General features: G+C 53.9%; 2 protein-coding genes across 2 annotated transcripts; both read right to left on the reverse strand.

Annotated features, from left to right (window-relative positions):
- Positions 1 to 10,198: 10,198 nt before the first annotated feature.
- Positions 10,199 to 10,997, reverse strand: LOC131585010 (waprin-Enh1-like). Its single transcript, XM_058850679.1, has 3 exons — positions 10,851 to 10,997; positions 10,521 to 10,676; positions 10,199 to 10,367 (listed from the first exon to the last, which is right to left on the reverse strand). The coding sequence occupies exons 1-3, from the start codon at positions 10,957 to 10,959 to the stop codon at positions 10,363 to 10,365; spliced, it is 270 nt and encodes an 89-aa protein (XP_058706662.1). The 5' UTR covers positions 10,960 to 10,997; the 3' UTR covers positions 10,199 to 10,362.
- A 5,915-nt stretch (positions 10,998 to 16,912) lies between these two features.
- On the reverse strand, positions 16,913 to 23,428 carry MATN4 (matrilin 4). The gene is made up of 11 exons (XM_058850596.1): positions 23,353 to 23,428; positions 21,850 to 22,419; positions 21,395 to 21,517; positions 20,810 to 20,932; positions 20,587 to 20,709; positions 20,329 to 20,451; positions 19,482 to 19,895; positions 18,999 to 19,151; positions 18,142 to 18,246; positions 17,783 to 17,964; positions 16,913 to 17,315 (listed from the first exon to the last, which is right to left on the reverse strand). Exons 1-10 carry the CDS (start codon positions 23,426 to 23,428, stop codon positions 17,906 to 17,908), a joined length of 1,869 nt encoding a protein of 622 aa, XP_058706579.1. The 3' UTR covers positions 16,913 to 17,315; positions 17,783 to 17,905.
- Between the last annotated feature and the right edge of the window lie 1,469 nt (positions 23,429 to 24,897).

The raw sequence follows: 24,897 nt of genomic DNA on the forward strand, positions 1-24,897 counted from the left end.
TGTCAGACTGTGTGTGCCTGTGCTTGTTTACATGGCAAGGAGGCAGCGGAGGGAGGGGGAAGGGATGACTTTGAGGGAGGCCTCAGAAAAGAGGGAAAAAAAATAATAAAAAAAAAAAAGTAAAAAAAACCAGAGGGAAATTCCTCTGTTCTGTGATATGAAGCAAAAAGCATTTATTTTTATGGCAATTAGAGATGGCTGAGCATCCCTGGAAGCTGCAAGATAAACATGCCCATCTTTGTCTGCTCCAGGCAGCTGCGAGCCTGGCTGATGGTGGGTGCTGAGCCCCGGCGGGGTGCTGCCCACGGGGTAGGAGGAGGGCTGGCTCCCACGTGGGGTTTTCTCTGCCTGTCACTGACATATGGTGATCAGGGTGAATTTTCTTTTCCCATCTGAAAATAGTTCTCATCCAGCCATTTTTCAGGGAAGGAGCTGTGCCTGGCGCTGCAAGGGCGCCCACTCCATCTGGCACTTTGTGTCTGCACCAGAGCCCTGTTTTTGCTGTAGTACAGAGTAGACCTCAGCCCTGTCCCCTCCAAAATCAGCTCTCCCAGTACAAGGAGGTGTGCTGAGTGTCCCTGGGCCATGTGGAGGAGCTGAATCATGAGTGGGAAGGGAGTTGCCTTGGCTCTGCCCTTACTGCCCCCAGACTGGAGGGATCACCCTGGGAAGGGGCTGGGGAGACACGGAGAGGAGACACCTCCATGTTTCCTGCTGCAGCTCAAGGCTCCGGCTGGAAGCAGCTGCAGAGAAGGAAAGTTCACTTCCCAGGCTGCAGAGGCCCCGTGCAGGTTTGTGCTGGCATCACGGCATCCTTCAGTGGGGACTTGGCTGCTGCATCAATGGCACCTGAGGTGAATTTTCCTTTTTCTGCACAAATTCAGAGGCAAAAGGCCTGACTCTGCCACGAGCCAACCAGAGCTCATTGACCTGCCTTTGCACTGACACTGGTACGCTGTGGCAGGAAAGGGAGACTCCCATTTTAAGGCTGTTTTCCAGCAAATTGAGGTGTAAGGACTGTTCCTTGGCACAGCTGTGTTTACGATGGCCCTACTAAGGCACAGCTCCCCACGGCACAGGCCATCCCCGTGCTCCTGCTGCCACTCCTGAGCTAACTGGCAGTGATGTGGAGATGGGAACAAGCAGAAAATCAGGTCAGCTGGAAATGCCTCGCCATCGCTTCCTTTCATGTCTCCCCCCATTTTCCTCTCTTGAGGAAGGCGAGTCTCTGCCCGCTGAAGACCGGGGTGGATTATGTCGATAACCACACGCAAATCCTCCACACGGGCACGGGGGGCAAAACCTCTTGCCGTGGTCTCTTCTGCAGTCTGGAAGCAAATCGCAGAGGCAGGGTGAGTCTGAAGCCAGCAGCCATTTCAGTGCTGCAGTGAGTCATCCCAAAAGGCGCTCAGCTTGTGGCAGCTCCCTTCCTTTCTTCTTTCTGCCTTTTTTTTTTTTTAATAGCTGACGTAGCAATAAATTAAAAAAGTAGCAGGAAATACATATGAATATAGCATGTCTCCAGAGCTCCTCTAATTAAAAGAAAATTCTTCAAGCACTTTTGAGCCCCTTGGATATCTGTTGTGAAAGGCCGGAGCCGCTGGGCGCCTGCCACGTGGGAGGGTGGGATAGAGCAGCGCACCTGCGAGCGCAGGGGGATCCGCGGAGCTGGCGGCTGATGGGCTGATTAATGCCAGGGACATGAGCACAAAGCACTTCACAAATAGTCTTTTCCAAAGGGAAAGAGCTAAATTAGGGCAGATGCAAAAGCCTGGGCTTGTGTTTCTCAGTGGCAAAGACTTAATGCTAAATGCATGGGCTTTCCTTAATTCTGTTATTTCCTGGTGGTTTCTGTGCTCGCTGGTGTGTTTGTTCCCCAGGCTATGGGAGGGGGTTGCTCCAGCTGGAGGGGCTTGGGCTTTTCCTTCCCATGCCATTGGCTGTTCCCATTCTTGTGCCATCAACTGTCCCAGTTTCCATGCCTCTCCCTGGAGCCAGTTCATGGGGTTGTGGGAGAGAAAGTGAGCTGTGATAGCAGCATCCTCTGAGCAGGAGGAGAAAAGTAGGGACACAAACTCCACAGGATTCCATCCCTACAACCCCCATTTTCCTCCCAGAGCCACAGGGTGTGTGTAGATGCTGCTGACAGGGGGATATCAGCCCGCTCCATGCTGAAAATTAATTCACCAGCTTCATTCAGTCTCTTGAGCCGTTGGATACACCTGTATATCCTATATATATATACACACCCCTGCAGAAAGGTGATTCCTTGGAATCCATCTGCAGCAGGCCTGGGACAGGCTCTCAGTATGGCCTGCAACTGCCCATCCTTCTGACAGCCTGGAACTCTTCTGGACTTGAGTTTTACTGAGCTCACTGGGTGCCTGAGCCAGGAAGGATTGATGACCATTCACTGAACTTGCTGGAGACCTTGACTTGGATTTAGGCTCTGAAATTCTAACAGGAAACATGAGAAAATCTGGAGAGCTGTACCAAAGCAATGGCTATTTTTTATATAGATGGAGAGCCTCTGGCAAGGGAGCAGGGAGATGCTGCAGTGTAAGGTCAGGCATTTCAGAGCACTGATTTACTGGCGAGTTCCCACATGCCTTGAGCAGATAGATTGCCTCCATCTTACAGCAACCTGCAATCTCCACGTGCTGCATCCCCTCCCTCTGCTCTGTCTCTGCTCCAGGTTGTCTCACTGTCCTCCAACACCCAGGACACATTACCAAAATTGAATTCATGAAAAACAAAGGCTATTCCCAGGCTCATCATTAACCTGTTGGAGCATCTCAGGCCAGGGTTTCCTTCCCAAGGGCCAAGCCCTCTCCAGAGCATTCCCAGCAGAGCTAGGAGCTGCCACAGGTAGGGATGCAGGTGGAAGGGCAGCGTGGAGTCAGAGGTTAATGGCAGGACTTGCTCTGTTCCCTGACACCCATTTTTGGTGTCAGGCTCAGTCCAGTCACACTTCATTTACCAGTACAGAGAAAGCCACAAAACCCACTCATCCTACCCATTCTTGCACAGGCAGCATGGACTCACTCCTTGGATTCTCTGCCAGGAGAGAGACAGGTGAAGATGGAAGCACAACTTTAACTGTAATTAAATCTTACAATATTGCAGGCCAAATGATGCAAGTATCCAAGAGTGCAGCCGAGCTTTGACTCTCGGCAGGCTCGTGCAGTGAGGACACTTGCCCTGCATTTTGCTTTTGATAGCTGTGCACAGCCAAGGCCATGGCCATGGAGGGAGCCAGAGGTGGCCTCTGATTCCTGCCAGCAAGGCCAGGCTGGGTGGAGCAGGGAGGTCCATCACCTGCCCCTGTGTTGCACTGTACGTGGAAATGCCTTATAAATTAGTATTTAGAAATCATATAATGAGGCAAATTGGAAATCAGTCTTTTTGTGCAATAAGGGGGTCAAGTTAAAGGGTGATTTCCCTGAGATTTATCCGATCCTGTGGATAATTTCATCCCACAGCAAACCCAGGTGAGAGCCTGGCACTGGTGGAAGCAGGGGCAGCAAACCTGCCCTGAGGCTCTGTCTCCCCACCAGAGCTGGAGACAGAGAGTGGCCACTGGGCTTGGGGCTCTTCACTCTCTGCCCAGCTGTGATGACACAGCTGAGAATTTCAAAACTATAAATTGCTGGTGAATTATCACTCTGGTAGTTTTGTAGGTGGAAGTGCCCTGGAGGTTTGAGGCTCTGGATGAGCACCCTGCTCCCATTCCAGCTCTGCCTCCAGCTGCCTCTGTGCTGGCTGGGATGACCACGCAGGAACAACTACAGCTGGAGATGCTTGGGTGTAGGGAAGGGTCTGCTCCTGTCTTTGCAAGGATGCTGCCTTTTGGGCTCTCTGCAGAAAGTTCAGGCAGTGCTGGGGGTGGTGAGAGAGCTCTGCTGCCAGAGTGTCTTCAGGTCTTAATGTTCTGAAGGGTGCCAGGGACTTGCTGAGTTCCTCCATCCCATCTCTGCCTCTCCCTCCTTTAGACATCATCCCAGCATGTCCAGCATGGGCAGGACACCTCAGTCCACGGAGGAGGATGTGGGGCTGGAGATGCTGGAGCACTGGGTGTGGGGTGACACAACACCCAGGGCTGCAGGGTGGCTCTGGGGGGCCAGACTGGCCGGGGACCCCCCGAGCCCCCCAGGTGCCCTGGGCAGCGGATCTGCCGTGCTGTGGTTCTGTGGTTCAGGGCTGGTGACTCACTGCCAGCCCTGGGAAGGCTGCAGAGCCACAGCAGGGGGGAGCAGGGGTGTCTGACAGCTCCTGAGTCTCCTGATAGATATTCCTCTGCTGCTGCATGGAGAATCACTGCTGTCTCCATGTCAGAGCCCAGGTTTGCTATGCTGGCTATGGATTTTTCCCTGCTGTACAGCCATCCTGGCTGCTTGTCACTAGATTTTTGTAGTTTTGAGGGTTTTTTACCAGGAATCTTTGTGCAAGCAGCAGAGGAGAAGCCAAGGATGCAGGATGCAGGTGGATGAGAGCTTGCTGGCTGAGTCTGGATGGCTGGGGGAGACACAGGCACTTGCTCCTGCAATATGCACACAGGATCCCAGGTTTCATTACCTCCTTCCACCAGCTGCAATGTTGAGGATACCCCACATTTTTTCATTGATTGTGACAGAGTTCAGGGCTTGTTTTTTTAGGCAGATTCAGGTACCTGAAGGGAGAGCACTTCTTTCCAAACTCTTGGAGCAGTGGAAGTAGCATTTGTGTCCCAAGAAGATGCCCGGTGGTTTGTTGGGATGCAGCTTGGCATCCAGGCAGAAACCCCGTTTCCCTGAGCCCTGGAAAGAGCCTCCTGATGACATTTCAGGAAAGCACTTTTCTATTTTTAGAGGCCATCATGCACAGAGCCAGGGAGTCAGTACAGGATTCCCAAGCTCTTGCAGAAAGCAGTCGTGCATCTCGGGATGCTCGGAGCAGCAGCCCTGGGGTCATTAACACGATCGAGTCACAGGAGTTCCTGAAGCAGAAAGGTATTTGGGCAACAGTCCGCTGCCTCTTTCAGTCTCTGCTGGGTCAGGCTCCAATCCTGCTGGGACCAGGGTGCTCCTCTGATTGCCACCATGTCTCTGATCTGCGCCTTGAAGGTCCAAAGCTTCCCGTTTGCCCGGCTGTGCAGGAACACGACAGGGCGGTCTGCGATGCTCTGCTGCTTTTGCCCATCTCTGCCTGATTAATGTGAAATCCAGCCTCATGAATCATTCATGAAGCTTTATTTAGTATAATGATTTCTGACATCCACTGCCTGGGAATAGCATTTTGGGACAGACCGTTTGCGACCAGCGAACTCCAGAAATAGGGAGCTGACGTTTATCCCATCTGAACGGGGAACATACAGGAGGGGAGGGAGAGGGGCGAGGCAGCCCTGCCTCCTTCTCAGGGAATCACAGGTTGCTTCCTAATTAGCCAAATGTGTAAAAGCTAAATATTGACATTGCGTTGCGGTTCCCTGTGTCTTGCCATCACATTGCATGTTATTAACCTACATAATGTCAGGGAAAGGAGCATCTGTGTGTGCCTTGGCACAGGCAGGGCTGAAGAGACAGGAATTCCCCCAACGCTGCTGGTGGGACCTGAAGGAGCTGGGAAATGGTTTCCCCTCCATGGCCGGAGCTGGGGGAGAGAGAAGCTCGTTGGGCAGCCCTAGAGCACAGATAGCCCTCCCTCCTCTTCCAGAACACTTAGCTGTAGGAAGGCACTGGCTTCAGCTGGGAGGGGCTCTCTGCAGGTGAGCAGCCCCATTTGGGAGGGGTGTGCAGGTACCTTTGTTCCTGTGCTGGTGGATTTGGGAGTGATGGTGAGTTTACCACCGTGTGTGGGCCACAAGGTGGGATCTGTGCTGCAGCTGGATGTGTGAGCAGGGGCTGGTGCAGGGCTGGCATCCATGGGAGCTGCTTTCCTCCCTGCAAACTGCTTCATGTGAGTCTCTGAGTGTTCCACCAGCCTTTGCCAGAGCTGTTATTTGTGGAACATCCCAGCTGCTTGGCTGAACACAGACACCAGCCTCTGTGAGGGACTGTGGGGGGAGTGCCCAGCTGAGAGATGGGGCTGCTGCAAGGGCAGGGATGATGGAGCCCAGCTGCCCTACCTGCCGTGGGACACAAGGAGGCCCAGCTGCCCTGCCAGCCTCCTGCTGAGCCTCCATGTGTCTTCATGCAGTGTGGCATGGCCACATTTCCTACTGCGGAGGACAGAGATGTCTCCTTTCCTCTCTTTCTGCATGGGGAAAAGGATTGCTGGCACGTAGGGATCTCCCTCAGCTACAGGATGCTGTCAGTGCCTCATCTTTTTTGCCTTCCTTTTGGCTCCCTGGCTCAGGGAAGTCCTGGCAGCATTTGAAAGGCTTCCTGGGTGTGCACAACCTTGTGCAGCTGCAGCAGAGAGCAGCCTGCTGAGGATTCCTGGTGGGATGGAGAGGGGATGGAGCCAAGCAGCTCAGCACAGCTCTGCTGCCTCTTGGCTGGGGCAGGCAGAGCTGTTCCCTGCCAGACTGAAGGCCTTCGTCACAAGCAGCTTGTGAGCTCTGGCAGCTCTTTAGGCAGGAGAGAAATGACAACGGGCTGCTCTGGCATCCCTCAGCTGTGGTTCCATCCCCTGGCAGCCCCGGGGCTCCCCACCATGCCGGGGGCTGGGGGCAGTGCACAGCCGGGGTGATGTGCCAGAGCCAGGCAGAAGGGACAGCTTCCATCCATGCTCTCAAACGTGCCCTGGTGGCAGACACTGCCTCTCTCCACTATGTAATTCCAGGATTCCCCCCTGCCCTCCCAGCACGGTGGGAACTGGTGTCCTGCTCACTGGCAAGGGTGGGAGGGCATTGGGAGAGGTTTCTGGTGTATCCTGGCAGTGTGAGACAAAGCACCCCTGTGTCTTCAGAAAGAGAATACTGGAGGGCATCAGCTGCTGTGAGACAGCTCTGGCCCAGATCACTCTCTCCCTGCCCCTGGAGAAGGTCCAGGTGAGGGGCTGAGTTTGTATAAACCATCCCACAGATGAAAGCACAGAGTGAATTCATACATTTGTTGACCTTTAAATGTGAGGATGGTTTGTTTTCCTGCAGAGGTGTGTATCTATTTCTTTTATGGTGGGGAGCAGAATGCTATTGACTCCTTTTCCCTCCTGGAATATTGCTGCTCCTCAGCAGGAATGATGAGGGCTGTGCCTAGCTCCTGACCATGGGCAGAGCTGCTGCTGAGTGGATCTGCTCTGCCCAGGGTATTTTCTCCTCTGGAACTGATGTGATTGCTGAGATCCTGCTGGGACTACAGATTCCCACTCCTAGCCCAGACTAGCTAAATAACCCTCCCCTTTCAAAGGCTGTCAAAGCTGTAGTAATTCTTATTAGGCTGGTTTGAATCATCTCTTGAAAAGGTCTTACATCACCATTGAGTACCAAACTGTTCTGTATTCAGACCCCAACCACCCAGTCTTCTGAGCCAGACCATAACATATGCAGGGGGAGGCTCCAGGAAAATATTAAAGATGTTCTGCAGCGCTGTGGGTGAGACCTGACTTCTCCATCCTCTGTCCTGTGCACATTTCAGAGTGGAACAAAGGACATTGCGTGGAGCAAGGATGCTCCGTGGTGCTGCAGGATCCTCGGGGACACACTCTGGATTCCATCCCCTGGGATGCTGGGGAGTGTTGGATATTTCCTTTGGGAATTTTCCAGAAGTGACTGGCCTGAAAACCTTTGCTTTGAGGGAAGATGGAGTAAGCCAGACCCATGGCCTGCTCTGCAGTGGTGCTGCTGCTGTGACATGCCATGATGGATGTTTCTAACTCAAAGCTGGGCCCTTGAGTGCAGCCTTTTCCCACTTTCCCAGCACCAGACCTGTCCCAGGAGAAGTAGTGAGTCCTGAGCACCCAGGCAGATGAAATGAACACCTTAATCTCCAGACTGCTCTGGAAACAGGTGATGTGGGAAGAATCCCTCTGACACAACACTCACTGCTTTTCCCACTGTCTTGCTGGCACCTACCTAGGGCAAAGAGGGAAATTCCTTTCCTCTCCAGAAACCTGAATCAAAGGATTTCAGCCAATGCACGCTGCCAGGAGATGACCACAATCAGTGATCCTGACCTGTGTGTTTTGGTGCTCCTCCCTGTGGGTGCTGCTTCAGAGGGGGTAGAGATGGGTCTAATCCAGTGCTGGGAGCTCCCCAGCACGGGCAGTGATAGCTGGAAATGCTGTGCACAGGAGGCAGGGACCTGTGCCTGGGAGAGGATTTGTTGACACAGCTGCAGGTGGAAGCACAGTTGCTTCAGGGATTTCTGGTTCGCAGGGCTCCAAAACAGAAAGCAGCAGGACAGAGACAGACTAGATGTCCCCAGAGCACCCTCTGGCCCAAAGCCACCTCCTGCTGCCTTCCTGGGCCAACAGCTGGGTGACAGTGGTGACATGAGCAAAGCTGTCTCAGAGCAGGAAGGGGGACCTCTCACGGGAAGATCTGGAGGCCTCAGGCAGCAGGTTTTGGGAGGATGAACCCTTCCTACCATTTCCTTGTCTCTGCAGAGGAGCTGCTGCCCTGAGCACGGCATCCATCGGGTTATGCAGGGCCAGCTGAGAGGCACCCTATGCCTGGAGCTCTGTGCTTAATCAGACCAATTAGCAATTTAATCTTGTTAACAAACCAAGATAATTGCAGCATTATCAAATTAGCCAGCTGTATGGAAATGCCTGCTTAATAGCAGCTGATAATAGCTGGTGCTGATGGAGGAGGAGGGCTGTGATCTGTGGGAGGTGTAATCCGGCTGCTCTGCCCCGTGCCGGGATGTGGGGATGGCTGGGGGAGCGCTGGGGCTCAGCCTCCTCAGCCCCACGGCTTGTGTGGCACAGCTCACCAGGGCTGGGCTGCTGTCAGGGAGAGTTTTCCCCTGCAAGGACCCTACACTGGCTAGAAGCAATGTCTGATTTTACACTGAGTTTGGCTGATGAGCTCTCAGTTCTTGTTTTGCCTGTCCCTGCTGGATCACCTGGCGTTCTCAGCCTCCTCAGCTCTGCATAAACTCTCCTGTTCTCTCTGCCCTCCCGTGGCCAGGCTAAGCAAAGAGTTGGGATTTTTCACCATAGAACTTTCTCCTTCTCAGTCAGAGTCATTTCTGAGTCTTTGCCTCCTTCTAGTTCCTCCCCAGAGAAGAGGTCACCTATGCAGATGTGAACCAGGACTCACTCCAGCAGATGCTCTCCCCAGTCTCGGCCAGGAAGCTTCCAGCATCTCCCATGGACCATGCAAGGTGTCAATCCCACAGCCAGAGTCTTCATCCCACTGTGTTTGCAGGCCATTTAAAACCTGGCTGGCTGGTGCTGCTCTCCGTATTGCTGTGCTGGTGCCTGGCTGTGGGGATCAGCTCTCACACAGCAGCAGCTCCTCTCTGCTCCCCTCAGTGTGTGCAGACAGACCAAGCTCTTCCCTCAGTCTGGGCTGGGACTGGTTGTTGAGAATGGGACGTCCTCAGCGAGCCTGGCATCAGCAATGGGCTGGGGGCATTAGGCTGGGTGATGCTGTGTCCCTGCAGGGGGTGGTGGCAGTGCCTGGTTCTGCCCCTGCACAGAGGCCAGCAGTTCCCTCAGGCTGCACTCTCTCTTCTGCTGATGTCTCTTGGCATTTCCTGAATTTTTGTCCCCAGCACTCAGCTGTACAAAAATTACAAGAACCCCTTGGAGCTATGATTTTATTGCCCTGGCTTGAGGCTTTCCCAGGCAATATTCTTCAGCTGAATTTTCCCCACCAGCTCAGGTTCAGTGAGGGGTGCAGCACCATGTGGGGTTTGGGTCTGTGTAACCCCCTCCTCTGCTCTCCAGATGTGCCCCAAGTAGGGTATTCATAGGGAAACTGCCTTCTGTATCCCCCTGGGCAGGCAGGGTCAGTTCCCTCCCAGAGCCCTGTCCAGCTGGGAGGGGCCTGGAGGCTCCAGGGCCCCTTGCAGCCTTCCAGCCTTCCTAAAGCAACCTGTCATGTTTTGTTCCAGTCCTTTCCCATTGCTCTCTCCTCCTGGAGGCTCTGTGCCTCTGGATGGATTTTCTTCCCCAAGCCAGCCCCTAACCACGCTGCAGGTGTGTAGCCAGACCATTTTCATCCTCTTCCCCTGGCAGAAATTCTGGGGTGAAAGCAGCACTGGGGCTGTGTGCCAGGATGAAGAGAGGAGGGAGGACATGGGGAAAGGAGTCACACATCACAAGCACCCCTGGAAAAAGCCTCTTTTATTTGTTAGAAGAGCGGTGGGGGAACAGAGGGAGAGGGAAGTGGGTGGCACAGAGCATTGTGCAGTAGCTGTCACAGAGTGATCCTGGAGCTGAGGTGGGATGGGAATGCTGAGATGACCCTCAGTCTATCCTGGAAGCCAGGGCTCACACTGGGAAAGGGAGAGAAAGAAAGAGGTTGTGTCTGGTGTTGTCCCCAGCCCACACGTCTGTCCACGTGTGTGCCTGACGGGGGCTCTGGCAGCTGGACACGGCTCCTGCCCACAGCCACCTCATCAGCTCCCAGGATGTTCCTGAGCTCCTACCGTAGGAGACGGAAGATGGTCTGGAGAAGCACTTCTTCCCACAGAAGGAGCGGCAGCACTTCTTGCCGCGGGGGCAGTGCCGGTCGAAGAGGCACTGGTTCCGCGGGTTGTGCAGGGCGCAGGTGAAGCGGACAGGGGGACAGGACCAGGCGCTGCCTGCAAGAGGAGGGATTGGTTTGCTCCAGGGCAGCTGGGGGACACTGGGGAGATGCTGCCCAGCAAGCTCACCCCTCTCCTCTCCCCTCCCCTCCCACAGGATCCATGTAAACGTGGCTCCTTCCCAGCCCCTGAGCTTTTCCTGCCCGTACCTTATCCCGGGATATCTCCTACCTGTTGGCAGCTCTGCCCAGAGGATGAGCATCCCCACCAGGAGGAGGGCGGCCACTGTCTTCATCCTGCCGTGTCCCTGAGAGCTGTGAGAGGTGGGGGACACCAACATTTAAACCTTGGGGAGGAAAGGGGTGGGGAACGGGGCTGGCGCCTGCCAATGTTTGTATCACTTTCCTCTGCCTGTTGCATTGTGTTTTCCAGAAGAGCCTTTTGCGCAAGATTCAAATGTGATTGTTTGATTGCTCAAAAAGCAGCTATTCCATTGCACAACTGACCCCTGCAGCCACACCTGGGGCTGAGGGACAAGCCAAGAGGAGATGAGCCAGGGCTTTGTCCACCCTGACAGGCTGGAGGCAGTGGAGCTGCCTTCTCCTGGGCAGGTATCTTCTCCACATATCCTTTTTCAGGAGAAACCCTTGTGGTGACCATGTTCCTTTCTGGGGGTCTGTTAAATGGGTTTCCCTTTGTGCTTTGCTTGCATATGGTCCTGCAAACCAAACCTTACAGCATGATCCAAATCAGCAGGAGACTGCCTGTGCCTTCCCAGGGATGATCCTTCAATTTCTTTTTCCCAGAGGTAACTTGCCCCAGCCCCAAATCCTCCTTACTCCTGCCCCACTGGGAGTATAAACTGGTGTAGAGAAAGCAGCTTTGGCTTAGCCAAAGTTGAGTCTTCCTCAAGCTCTGGTGGGGGGGGGTCACCTGACCCCCAGTATCTTCTCTGGTTGGCTTCTGTCATATAGGAAGCAGGTTGGTGCTGGCAGAAAGTGGCTGACCTCTCTGGGGTAGGATAATCCACTCCTTACACACCTGCCATCAGCCATGGTGTAGTACAAGGACAACTTGATTGAGCCCTAACTCTTGATGGCTGTAGGGATTAGGGACTGTATTCCTTGTTTGGATGGCAAAGGTCCCACCACCCGTTTCTCCCTCCCAAGGAAGTTGTAACCCTGCCCTGGCCTCCAGGCAAATCTGTTTTCTTTAGGTGCCCTTGGGCAATGGGAAGTTACTCCATTTCCCACCAATTGGTCAATGTTCCCCTCAGCTTGTGTAAGGGGTTCCTGAAACATTTCTGTAGGACTTCTGGGGCTGGCAGAAACCCAAGCTGTCCTGGAAACAGGCTCTGGGAATGCCCGGGGAGGGCAAGGCTCCCACAGCCAACTTCCCCCAGTCCTGCAGAGGGCAGCCCCTGATCTCGCAACCAGGCAGGGACAAAGAGCAGCAAAAGCCCAGTATCACCTCTACATGCTCTGTGCACCCCCTGAGCCCCCCAGAACTGCACTGACCCAGCCCCTGGAGCTGCCACTTTCCATCCAGGGCTTGGTGGGTGTCTCACTGTACCCTTTCCTATTCAGACTTCCATTCTCAAGTTGCAATGGGCCCCGTTAACTCAACTAACCTCAACTAACCCGGTGTCTGTTAATCATTGCCCAATTTCCCTGTTGACTCTGTGGCTGCATTTAGCTCTTTGTGAAGTCATTTATTAAATAACGTGCACAAAATATAGCCAACCCTAAAAGATTTTCTGGGCTGTGCACCAACAATGTAGCACGTTGAATGAGAAATACAAGCACTGGATTAATTTTTAAGCAATCCATTGCCATTCAGCTTCTGCTGGGGCTGAAGAGGACAATGCTGTGCTCCCAGCTGGTGCCAGAATCTGGCTGAGGTAGTGCTTGGACCTATGTCTCCAAGGGAGGAGAAAAGATCAAGGACCAAGGCTTGGATTAAGCTGAAGAGAAGATGGGGGGTGGGGGAAAGAAATCCACCTGAAGAACATTCTATAGAGCTTTATTCACAGCAGGGAGGAAAGTGTGAACTCTTTTTGTTGCAACTCCCATAGAATAAGCAGGAGCCAGCATTTCTGGGCACAGGATTGCCTGCAGACCTCATGTTGCATTCTATTACCTTTGCAGCACCTGTTGCCCCAGCACCCCTCAGAGCAGTCCCCATCACACATGGCTCATGTTCTTCTCCATGAAAACCACTTTGTGTCCCTCCTTCCAAAGCTGCAAGGCCCCAGTTGTGCGATGCTTGAGGGTATTGTGGCTGATGCTGCATTTCCCTGCCAGAGCAAGGCTCTGCAGTTTGTATTCCCCAGGAAGAGAAAGGAGGGAGACCAGCACCCATGATTCCCCAGCCTCACCCAGGTACACAAAGCACCCCATGAACAGCTTGTGCCCTGCAAAGCAGCCCCAGTCCCCAGGTGATGCAAAGCTTTCAGCCTGATGATGAGCTCCATCCGTCCGTCCATCCATCTATCATCCATCCATCATCCATCCATCATCCATCCATCCATCCATCATCCATCCATCCATCCATCATCCATCATCCATCATCCATCCATCCATCCATCCATCCATCCATCCATCCATCATCCATCCATCCATCCATCCATCCATCCATCATCCATCCATCCATCATCCATCATCCATCTATCATCCATCCATCCATCCATCATCCATCCATCATCCATCCATCCATCATCCATCCATCCATCCATCATCCATCCATCCATCCATCCATCCATCCATCCATCCATCATCCATCCATCCATCCATCATCCATCCATCCATCCATCCATCCATCATCCATCCATCATCCATCCATCCATCCATCATCCATCCATCATCCATCCATCATCCATCCATCATCCATCCATCATCCATCCATCCATCCATCCATCCATCATCCATCCATCATCCATCCATCATCCATCCATCCATCCATCATCCATCCATCCATCATCCATCATCCATCCATCCATCATCCATCATCCATCCATCCACCATCCATCCATCCATCATCCATCCATCCACCATCCATCCATCCATCATCCATCCATCCATCCATCCATCCATCCATCCATCCATCCATCCATCCATCATCCATCCATCCATCATCCATCATCCATCCATCCATCCATCATCCATCCATCCATCATCCATCCATCCATCCATCCATCATCCATCCATCCATCCATCCATCACCCATCCATCCATCTCCATCCATCCATCCATCCATCCATCCATCCATCCATCATCCATCCATCCATCCAACCATCATCCAACCATCATCCATCCATCCATCCATCCATCCATCCATCCATCCATCCAACCATCATCCATCCATCCATCCATCCATCCATCCATCCATCCAACCATCATCCATCCATCATCCATCCATCCATCCATCCATCCATCATCCATCATCCATCCATCCATCCAACCATCATCCATCCATCCATCCATCCATCCATCCATCCATCCATCCATCCATCCATATCCATCCATCCATCCATCCATCATCCATCCATCCATCATATCCATCCATCCATCCATCCATCCATCCATTATCCCTCCCTCCCTCCCTCCCTGCCTGGCTCCCCTCAGCTCCGGGCCGGCTCGGGGTGCCCGGGAGAAGAGAGGAGGGTGCCCGCAGCCCAGCCCAGCCTCCTAGCGCTGCTATCTGGTGCCACCTAGTGAAGTGTCACTGATGAGGCCCTGCAGGACCTCAGGCTGGGCCCTGCTCCGATGTAATCCCATGGAAAGGGCCCTGTGGGATCTGCCTCTCCAGATCCGAAGTGTGTACAGACCTCTAAGTGGGACCTGCTCTGTGCACAGGTACCCCCAACCCGGCACTCCCAGACATCTCCAGCCCGGGGAACCCAGAGCAAGAGGAAACCACAACTCTGTACATGCTGCCTGTGCCCAAAGCAAATGGAGAGAGAGCTGGGGTGTGAAAAATAAAGACTGTTTATTTACAGAACAGCAGAAACAAAAGTGAACTACATCACGTATTTAAATTGTAAGAATCCCTATAACAGCAACTATAAAATGTATTTACATAAGAACCTATACAACAACTATGCATGAAACATATTTACAAAAGACAACAACACTCTAAAATGTATATACAGAAGACTACTGCAGAACACTCTGCATATATCCAGAAGGGTGGCATCCCTGCCTGGCATCTCTGCCAGTGCTGGAAGCAAGTGACACGGTCACTCCAGTCAGGCACAGAGGGCTGTTCCCTGTGCCCCCAGGCTGGGACACGCTGGCAGAGCGTGACTCTGCCCCCAGCACTGAGCCTGGCTGGGGCTGAGGGCTGGGCCCCAGGCAGTGGCACCCAAAGCGTGGCCCAAAGCAAGCACAGGGCAGGCTGGGGGTGGTGCTTGTGCTGCCAGGCCCCCCCTGCATCGTGTCCCTGAGCAGAGCCACCCAGCCCAGCCCCAGCCTGGCAGCAGGGGACCCACTCTGCCTATCCTGCTGCTGGGATCCATCTTCATCCCAAGAACATCTCCTCCTCCTCACCTTTCTCATCCACTTCCATGTCTTCAACATCATCTTCCATTTCCTCTTCCATCTCTTCCTCTGTCTCCTCCACAGCCACCTCCATCTCTTCCTCTGCATTCTCCTCTCCATCTATAGCCATACTCTCTTCTCTATCAATCTTCATATTGATTTCCATCTCCTCTGCTCTGTCTGGGACAGCCTGCGTCGGGAGCAAAGCCTCAGAGCTGGGGCCCTGTCCCACACATCCCCACAGAGCTCCAGCCCACCCAGGGAGCCCAGGGGTCTCCACCTCCATGGAATGGCACTGTACCTTCACTGGGACAGAAGCGAGCACGCTGCAGGGGTGGATGGCAAGGTCCAGGCTGCAGGGACCGTTCAGGACTGACGACAGTGTCAGGGACCTGGTGACAAAGAGGGTGACAGGGATGCTCTCGGAGCAGGGTGCAGGGTGGGGTGACACAAGGGTCAATGGTTGTTTTGTGCTCTTTGCTGGGAGAAGAAAGTTTCAGCTGGAGCACTTTGTGTGCAGTGATAACACACAGGAATTCAGGGACAAACCCGCTCAGCTGTGTGCCATGGGGCCCACCCTGAATGGTTTGCCTTGGAAGGGACCCTGAAGATCATCTTATTCAAACCTGAGCTACCTCCCCTCAGACCAGGTTGCTCAGAGTCCTGTCTGCCCTGGCCTTGGATGTTCTCAGGGATGGAGCATCCACAGCTTCTGTGTACAGCCTGGGCTTGTGCCTCACCCTCCTCAATGTAAAAAACCAGCTTCCTTTTAACACAAATCAGCCTCTTGCAGTTAAAAGCCATCTCCCCTTCTCCTCCCACCACAGACCCTGTTGAACACTCTGTCCCCATCTTTCCTATGGGACCCTTCAAGTCCTGCATGGCTGCAGTGAGGCCATGGCCCTCTCTTCTCCAGGCTGAGCATCCCCAACTCCTTCAGCCTTTCCTCAGAGCAGAGGGGCTCCAGCCCTTGCTGCACCCCCATGGCCTCTTCTGCACTCTCTCCAACAGCTCCAGGTCCTTCCTGTGCTCAGGACCCCAGAGCTGGAGGCAGGGCTGGGTCCTGGGTGGGGCTGCAGCTTCATGGGGAGCAGAGGGGAATTTTGTGTTACCCCCTGAAAGGAACCAAATGCACTCTTGTGCTGAGAGATAAAATCAAGAGACTGGAGACTGCCCTGGGCAGAGTCCTGCTGTCAGCAGTGGTTCTTTGTGACGCCTGCAGGAGCAGATCCCAGGTGTCCCTTTGCTTCAGCACCCACCCCAGAGCAGCTGCAGTGGGCACCTTGCCCAGGCTGTGGCCCCATGCCCAGCTCAGCTCCAAGCAGAGGCTCCAAAGCAAATCCTGCCCACGGGGACACTGTGTCCATGCCACACCTCCAGGCCGGGCCTGCAGCACCCTGGGGTGCCACAGAACAAAGATTTTCCCAAAGGATTTCTGGATCCTGAGGACAGGAGCTGCTGCAAACGCCACTTCTGACACAGAGGTACCTCTGTCACCCTGCAGCCCAGCTGAAAGGAGAGGGACATGTCATACAAATCTTCAGGGTGTTTATTGTCAGGATAGAAATTCCTTTATATAAAACAAGAGTTTAAAAATAGCACTACCCCGCTCTCAGAATTAAATATACATATATATATACACACACACACATAGATATTGATAGAAAGAATAATTACCATTTTGCTATGTGATTATAAAACCAAACAAGATTAATACCAATTTCCAAACTATTCTGCCAAACCAGGGCAAGGAGATCTAAGAATTCCTGCCACCCACCTTCCCATGGGAGCCCACCTGGGCACCACACTGGGAGCCAGATGGGCATCAGGCATCCCCTGTGCTGCCTGCACCACCCAGCTGTCCTTGCCCCATCACTTGGTAGCAGATGCTGAGACAACAGAAGCTCTCAGGGTGACACCACTGTAGGTTTTTTCTCTTGCAAAGCAGCCTGCCAGGGTCCAGGGGGATTGTGCCATCCCAGTCACTCTGGGGGACACCAGGTATCATGTCTGTCCAATGCCCACAGAGTTGCTCCTCCTCACCCCAGACCTGCCAAGGAACAACTAAACCCCTTGGCTTTGCAGCAGGGCCTTTGTTCAAGTTCCTTTTTGTGTGTTTTTACGATTTTGGGGTTTTTTAAATACAGTCCACACCCCCCTGGGTGTTGGAGTCTGAAATACAGACTGTTTTAATTTTTAGTTCTAAGATTCAAGAAAACACTGAATTTCATATAATATGAAATTCATGAGCATGTTTTCATAGTGATACATGAAAACAAATGTTAAAGTTAGATAGAAAAAGCTAAAAGTGTAGGTGTGTAGATTAGAAAGTTTCTTAAATCACTGGGTGAAAAAGTAGTTTAGAGAACAGGAGACAAGATGGAGGATTTAGGGTGTTGTCTCTTGTCCTTCTTCTTTCTTCTTCATGTTCTTCTCCTAGGGGTGTTTGGGTAGTAGTAGGTGATTGGGTAGAAAATGTCACAGTGCAGCACACAGGTGTTGGGTCATTGGGTCACTAAGAAAAATAATTTAGTTGGCACCTGTTAATTGGGTAAATGGACATATAAAAGACCTTGAAGAAGATCTTTGTTAGCCATTTTACCCCTTTTCTATCATAGCGCACACCTGGGGACTTTGCAATACAAGAACAAACACTGATGCTTTACAATAACCTAGCAATAACAATGTCGTGTAGTTACTCTACATCCATCCCTGTGCCCCGCCGAGCACTGCAGCCCTCTGCCAGGATCACTTCTTGTTGGCAATCTGCTTTTCCAAGTCTTCAAGTCTGGCTGTCATCTGAGCAAGTGAATGTGCTAAGGAAACAGCGTGAGCCAGACAGTCTGCTGGGCAAAGGGCTTTATCCCCTTAAAAGAGCCTAAAATTCTCCCCATTTCCATTTATCTACCCCTCCCTCCCCCATGTGTGCTCTGTCCTCAGCTGTTCTGAACCCTGACAAGCCCAGGCATCACCCCAAAGGATATTTTTCTCTGTCAGGCTCTGCAGGATGGCCACGGTGTTCGTCTGGAACTGCACCAGCGCCTCGCACTCACACGGGCTGCGGATCTCCGTCTCCCCTTTGCCCTCCTCTGTGAAAGTGGGGGTTTGGCTGCAGTCAGACCAGGGACCGCTCTCCCTTGCTCCCAGACAGGTTCCTTGTCCCTGTAGCCACCCACCGGGGCTCAGGGCTCTCCCCACCATTTTGCCCTCTTTTTTCAGCCTCTCTGCTTTCTGCCAGGCTGCCCTGCTGATCCTGCAGCTCTCTGCCAGGCATCCCACAGAGCTGTCACACGTGTGGTCACAGTGTGCCAAGGACAGCTGGTGCTGAGCTTGACTTTGCCTTCAAGCTGGGGTGGCAGGGGGCACGTTGACTCCATCTCTGCAGCCCTGTGGGGGTCTCAAGGGCACTGGGGAGACCCAGCCCACCCCAGGGCAGGGAGACCCTCACAATAACCCTGCACCTGGCAGCAGCAGAAGCACAGGTCTGAGCAAGGTACACAGGCCACCTTCAGAGCATCCCACAAGGCAGGGTGCCATCCCAAATTCTGCCCAAGCCATGGCACAGGGATGGCTGCTCACATTAATACTTTTGTATTTTGATTTTTTATTAATTCCCCCAGCTTCACCTCTTCTTCTTCCAAATCCCTCCCAGAGACCCACATCTATACCCACAGCAGCCTGGAGAGATCCTGAGACAGCCTAGGCTCACAACTGCCCAGCTCAGCCTTGGGATACTTGCCACAGGGTGGCAGACACACAAACCACCCCACTGGCTCTGTGGGGACAGAAGGGCCTTCCCTGGCTTGGGGTCAAGTCCCCTGGTGTGGCCAGGAACACCCACCTGGGCAGATATTCAGGGAGAAGTTCTCCACCAGGTGGGTCATGGTGGTGAAGTCTGCTGAATAGGAGAAGTGCTGCTCCACTGGCTCGGAGGCGATGGCTCTCAGCTCTTCTTCCACAGCTTTTCCAACACCCACGGCAAACATGACAATCCCTGTGTGGCAAGGACAGATCCTGAGCACTGCACTGGCCACCCCCCAGCAAGCAGCCCCAAGGCCAGAGGGAGCAAAGCCAAGGATGTAGGATTTTCTCTGGGCTTCCCAAATATACAGCAGGAATTTGGGAAGGACAGGCAGGAGCATGGCAGCACCGTGCTGGTGCAGGCTGCTGCATGAAGGATGCTGTTCAGGGCACCCCACAACAGAGCATGTCTGCTCGGGGATGCAGCTCCCCAAAGCTCAGCTGTTCCCTGAGACAGCCACCCCAAGGAGCCATCCCGGGATGCCCAAAACACTGCAATTCAGGGTTCCCAACCCCCCTGCACCTGATTCCTTTGCTCTCCTGGCCCATTCAGAGATGTCATCCTGGGAGCGTCCATCTGTGAAGACCAGCCCGATTCTGGGGATGTTGTGGGAGAGAGGCCTGGCACCTTCCAGCTCAGAGAAGCTGTGCTCCACCATGTGCTTGAGGGCAAGGCCTGTCATGGTGCCCTTCTCCATGTACTCCACATCCATCACCGCCTTCTTGATCTCATCAGCGCTGTGGTACTTGTTGAGGGGGAACTCGGTGCGCACGCGGCTGGAGTACTGCACCAATCCCACCCGTGTGCCGTGGGGGGACACCTCCAGCAGGTCCACAATACGGTTCACAAACTGCTTCACCAGCTCAAAGTTCTGGGGCCGGACGCTCTTGGAGCCATCGATCACCATCACAAGGTCGACGTGCCCAGCTCCACACTCTGCAGGCACAGGGGAAGGTGAGAGAGGAGCGGCCTGGCCATGGCCACGGGCAGAGTGAAGGAGCCTGGGGCTGAACTTTGGGGCTTCGGGACACGGTGGGAACACCCTGGAACTGCAGCTGGGAAGGAGAGCAGACTGTGCCCAAGAGATTCAGCCCAAAAACCTCCACTGACATCCCAAACACCCCGTGAAAGTTTTTCCTAGTTTTCTCTTCTCCTGAACCTTTCTTTAAAGCTGCTGCATCTTCTGGGCCACGTCTCTGAGGACACAAGCAGCCATCCCCTTGGCCAGGGTGCTTCCCCAACCACAGCCAGCTCTCCATCCTCTTCCAGCCTGGCTTAGAGTCCCATGTGGGGACAGAGCTCCCTGGGCCAGTTTCAGGTGAGCTGTCTCCCAGCACAGGGCCCAGATAAGGAGAACGACAGTACTCACTGCTGCATGTCTTGCCATCGGCCTGGAGCTGCTGGCCCTCAGGGCACACGCAGTGGTAGGAGCCCTCCGTGCTCACACACTTGAACTCACAGCCGTGATCCACCCCATTGCAGAGGTCGGTGGCTGGAAGACAAGCCGAGGGCAAGGGGTTACCCCCATTGAGGGTGCTCTGGGAACAGCCCTTCCCTGGAGACTGGGCAGGACATAAAGGCACGTGCTATACCCACAGCCTGTGTCCTGCAGCACGCCAGGACCTACCCCTGCAGGACTTGCTGTCAGGCTGGAGCGTGAAGCCGCTGCGGCAGCGGCAGTAGTGCCCGTTGGGGATGCTCACGCACTCGTGCTGGCAGCTGTGGTTTCCGAAGCTACAGTAATCAATCACTGGGGAGACAAGGAGAGCAATGGCAGAAAGGAAAAGACAAGAAGAGAGACAGAAGGGGAAGCGAATGAAGAAGGGACAGGGAGGGAGACAGTCTCTCACTGGTGCAGCTCCTCTTGTTCTGGCTGAGGTAGTAGCCTGGCCGGCAGCGGCATGAGTAGGAGCCCCGCACGCTGACACAGTGGTGCTGACAGCCGTGTCTCCCATCTGCACACGCATCGATGGCTGCAGGGGAACAGGACACCCATCACCCTCCTGTCCCAGCCTCCCTGGGGCAGCAGGGCAGGCCTGCTCCAGGGCTTCAGTGCAGCTCCCAGCACTGTGAAACACGAAGGAAAAGTCCTGGTGTGGTGGTCAGACCAACTAACACGGCTTTGCACTAAAATCCAGGGGAAAAACACTGTGCACTTTGGTGCTTGGATGTGAACCCTCTGGTACTCACTGCCCAGACCCCTCAGCTGACAGGCAGCTGGTTGTGCCCAATAAGTCACGAGTGTCCCATCTCAGAGAGGTGGCCAGGATTTAGCAGTGCCTCATGTCTGCAGTCATTACAGACCCGGGAGGCAGCGGGCCCAGTGAACAGAGCACCCAGGCTCCCCGAGTCCTCTGCTGTGTTCCAGCTTCCCTGCATGGGACCCGTAACTACAAGCTCCCCATGAAAGTTCAGATAATAAAAAGGGTTTTTACGGGAGCAGGTCTTTCCATCCACATTGAGCCTGTAGCCTGGGTTGCACTCGCAGTAGAAGGAGCCAGGGGTGCTGACACAGCTGTGCTGGCAGCCGTGCTCCCGCTCCACGCACATGTCCACCCCTGCAAGACAGAACGGGCATCAGGGTGGCCCACAGGCACACCAGACACAAGGGGACCCTGGATCTGGCATATGGCCTGTCCCTGTCACCAGTGTGAGAACCCACACAGCCCCAGCCCTGCCCCAGTGCTCACCCACCGATTTCCAGTGCACAGACACAGACACCGTGCACTGTGCTGTCCTGGCACCTCACTGGGAGGGTTCCTTCCCCATCTACCCTGCTTCTGGCACGGGCAGCCACCCCAAACACCCCTCTGAAGGTCACCTTCTGATCTGGGTGAGGAGCAAACAACGGGGTACCCCTTGCTGCTCTGCAGCAGCAGCTCTCACCCACCGCAAAGCCTGTCCTGGAACTGCTTGGCAAACTGCTGGATGAGCTCAAAGGACTCCACCAGGAAGACGTGCTCCTCCAGCGGTGGGGAGGCCATGGCCCGCAGAGAGTTCATGTCCGCCCGCTGGATTCCCACAGCATAGATCTCGATGCCAGCGTTCCGGGCCTGGGTGGCCACCTCGGTGACACGGTCCTGGGGCCGCCCGTCCGTCACGATGATGGCGATGCGGGGGATCCTCTTGTGCAGGGGGCGCGCGCCCTCCTGCGTGGTGAAGGCCACGTTCATGGCGTACTGGATGGCCAGCCCCGTCATGGTGCCCTGGGCCAGCGGGACGATGCTGTTGATGGCCCTCTCCATGTCTGCCCGTGTGAAGAAGGTCTTGAGGGAGAAGATGTTTTGCACCTGGCTGGAGTACTGGATCACCCCCACCCGTGTGGCGTTGGGGCCCACATCCAGGTTGCCGATGATGTCCATCATGAATCGCCGCATGGTCTCAAACTCGAAGGGGCGCACGCTGCGGGAGCTGTCGATCACAAACACGACATCCAGGGGACCCGTCCTGCACTTCAGTGCTAAGGAGAAGGCAAAGAGAAGGCTCAGTCCTGCAGGGAGCAGAGAGATCTCTGCATGCCAGCTGGGGGCTGCTCATGAGGGATGGAGAGAGCAGGTTTGGGCAGCCCCCACAGACCAGCACCTTTCCACTGCCCAGTAAATCCACAGAAGGTGATGGCAGAGCAGAAGCAGGGCCAACAGGCTGAGGAGACATCCCCCGGCTGTGGGTTGTTGTGGTTGTGTTTTTTAAGGGCAGAAAATGAGACAGTAAAAAGCAGAGCTAAGGGCACGCAATTGGCAGGGATTGAGCCAAAGAGCTTCTCTTGAGCGTAAGGAGGCTACTGCCAGTGCAAACTGGGAGAGTTTTCAGCAAGTGAAATGCCAATGAACATATTTTGCTTGGCTTGTGTGCACCCATGCCTGGGAGAATTGGGCCCTAATCATAAGGAAACACTTTGAGTCCCTTTGGGATGATGCCGATCTCAATTGCTCTGAAGGTCTCTGAGACATACCTGCTCCTTTCTACATTTGGGGCCTTCACTGTTTTTAAACTAAAATTTATTTAGATCCCTCTGTCCTGAGAGGATAGAGGCTGGTATCTCTGGGTTTGCTTTGTCCCCTGCACCTGGAGAGCCAAGCAAAGAGGAGGGTTCCTCTCACAGCTGTGCCTCCTGCCAAGGTCAGAGCCCATGGCCTGGAGGGTGACAAGCCCTGGGCAGGGCTGTGTCACAGCTGAAGAGGTGCCCAGAGGAAGCAGCACCAGAGCCACCATGCTGGGGGCCAGAAAGTTTATGTCCTACTACTGGGGGGATCCTCCATCCCCCTGGGGATGCTCCCAAAGAAGAGGCATCATGTCTCCCCCCCATCACACAGCAAACTGTCCTCTGAGAGCTCCACTGCCCTATGTTCTCATTTCTCTCCCCTCCATGCACTCCCCACCAGCCTGGGCTCACCTGCAGATTTTGGTCTGGCTTCCAGTGTTGTCAGGAGAAGCAGGAGGAGAGGGACAACAGGCAGGAGCTTCATCATGGCTCTGTGAGAGCACACAGCTCCAGTGCTGGAAGGATGTGCTGCAGGGAGAAGACGAGGTGCACTCAGTGCTGAGGGTGAGCTCAGCAACAGGGCAACATTCTCCTGTGATGGGTGTCCCCTAAACAGCAGCAGTTTTGACAGATCCACCCCCAAACTTCTCTGAATCCCATGGAATCTTTCCTGTTCCAAGGACTGGCAGTCTCAGCACAGCTCAATTTCATTACAGTAGCAACACTCTGCCAAAGGGTCTGATTTTCTGCTCTGGGTGGAGCTGGCCATTGGACAAGCCTTATTTTCACTTGCACACCAGGCAGATGGGATGTTCAGCCAAATGCTTTTTCCCTGACTGTGTGGCTGTTCTCTGCAGACAGTGGAGAGTGGGAAAGATGCACGCAGGGGTGCAGAGCCCCAGCCCTCCTGCACGGGAAGAGAAGCCCCCAGATGAAATGCCAGCACAGACAAAACCTGCTCAGAAGTCTCTCAAAGTCACTGGCAAAGATAATTTTTCCAAGAAGCTCCATTCTCTGCCTGTTTCCAAACTCCTTTGGGAGAGCAGGAGTCTCTGCAGGTAGAGTGTGTAAGGGGGTCTGTGCAGGTGGGCTCACACCTCCTCCCCCGGGCAGGTGCTGGGTGAAGCACTGCCAGCCTGCTGTTCTCCTTCACATCACCTCGGGGTCCCCACCACTCTGCCACCAGCACTCTGCAGCTCTCCCATTCCTAAAGGTTTTTCCAAGGGATACTCTGCACCCCAACAGACTTTTCATGTCTTTAAAATGGGATCATTGTGGGGAAAAAGATATTTAAACTTGTTACTCAAAACCTCAGCTTGTCACCCTCTCCCTCCATGCCCATCTCTGTGTTGTCTTGCCTTGCCTTGCCTTTCCTGGCTCCTGCAGGGATATGGATTTAGTTTATTTTTATTACAGCTGTGGTTGGAAACCCAAGGTGCTAGGGATGGAAATGCCACAGGTAATGTGACTCTCCCCAGGAGATATGCAATGCCAGGACTGGGCACAAATACTGGAAGGGTGCTTTTAAGAAAAAACACACAAAAATTCATTTTATCGGTAGTTATCAGCCAGTATTTATTTAGCCCCAGGAGGTCTCAGCTGTAATTCATCACCAGGGTTGCTGTTTAATTGCTCAGTGGTTACGTGCAGCCCTGAACACCATGTCTTTGATAGCAGGGACACTGATAATAGGTTTCACAGCTGCATCTTAAAACTGTCTCGAGACTCACTGTTCACACCTGGAAAACTATATTAAAGAATTAGGAGGACAGAAAAGGGGTACAAGAGGATACTGGGATCCAGAATGCCCTCCTCAAAGTGAGAGACGTGGCCTGTCCCTGGAGGGACCAGGCTGGGACACGGCAACTCCGTGGCAGTGCCAGGAGCTCCTGCAGAACCCTGCAGGGGAAGGAGCAGTGGGAATGCTCTGGCTGAGGGGATGAGCAGGGACAGCAG

Source organism: Poecile atricapillus, chromosome 15 (genome assembly GCF_030490865.1).
Source record: "Poecile atricapillus isolate bPoeAtr1 chromosome 15, bPoeAtr1.hap1, whole genome shotgun sequence".
NCBI lineage: Eukaryota > Metazoa > Chordata > Aves > Passeriformes > Paridae > Poecile > Poecile atricapillus.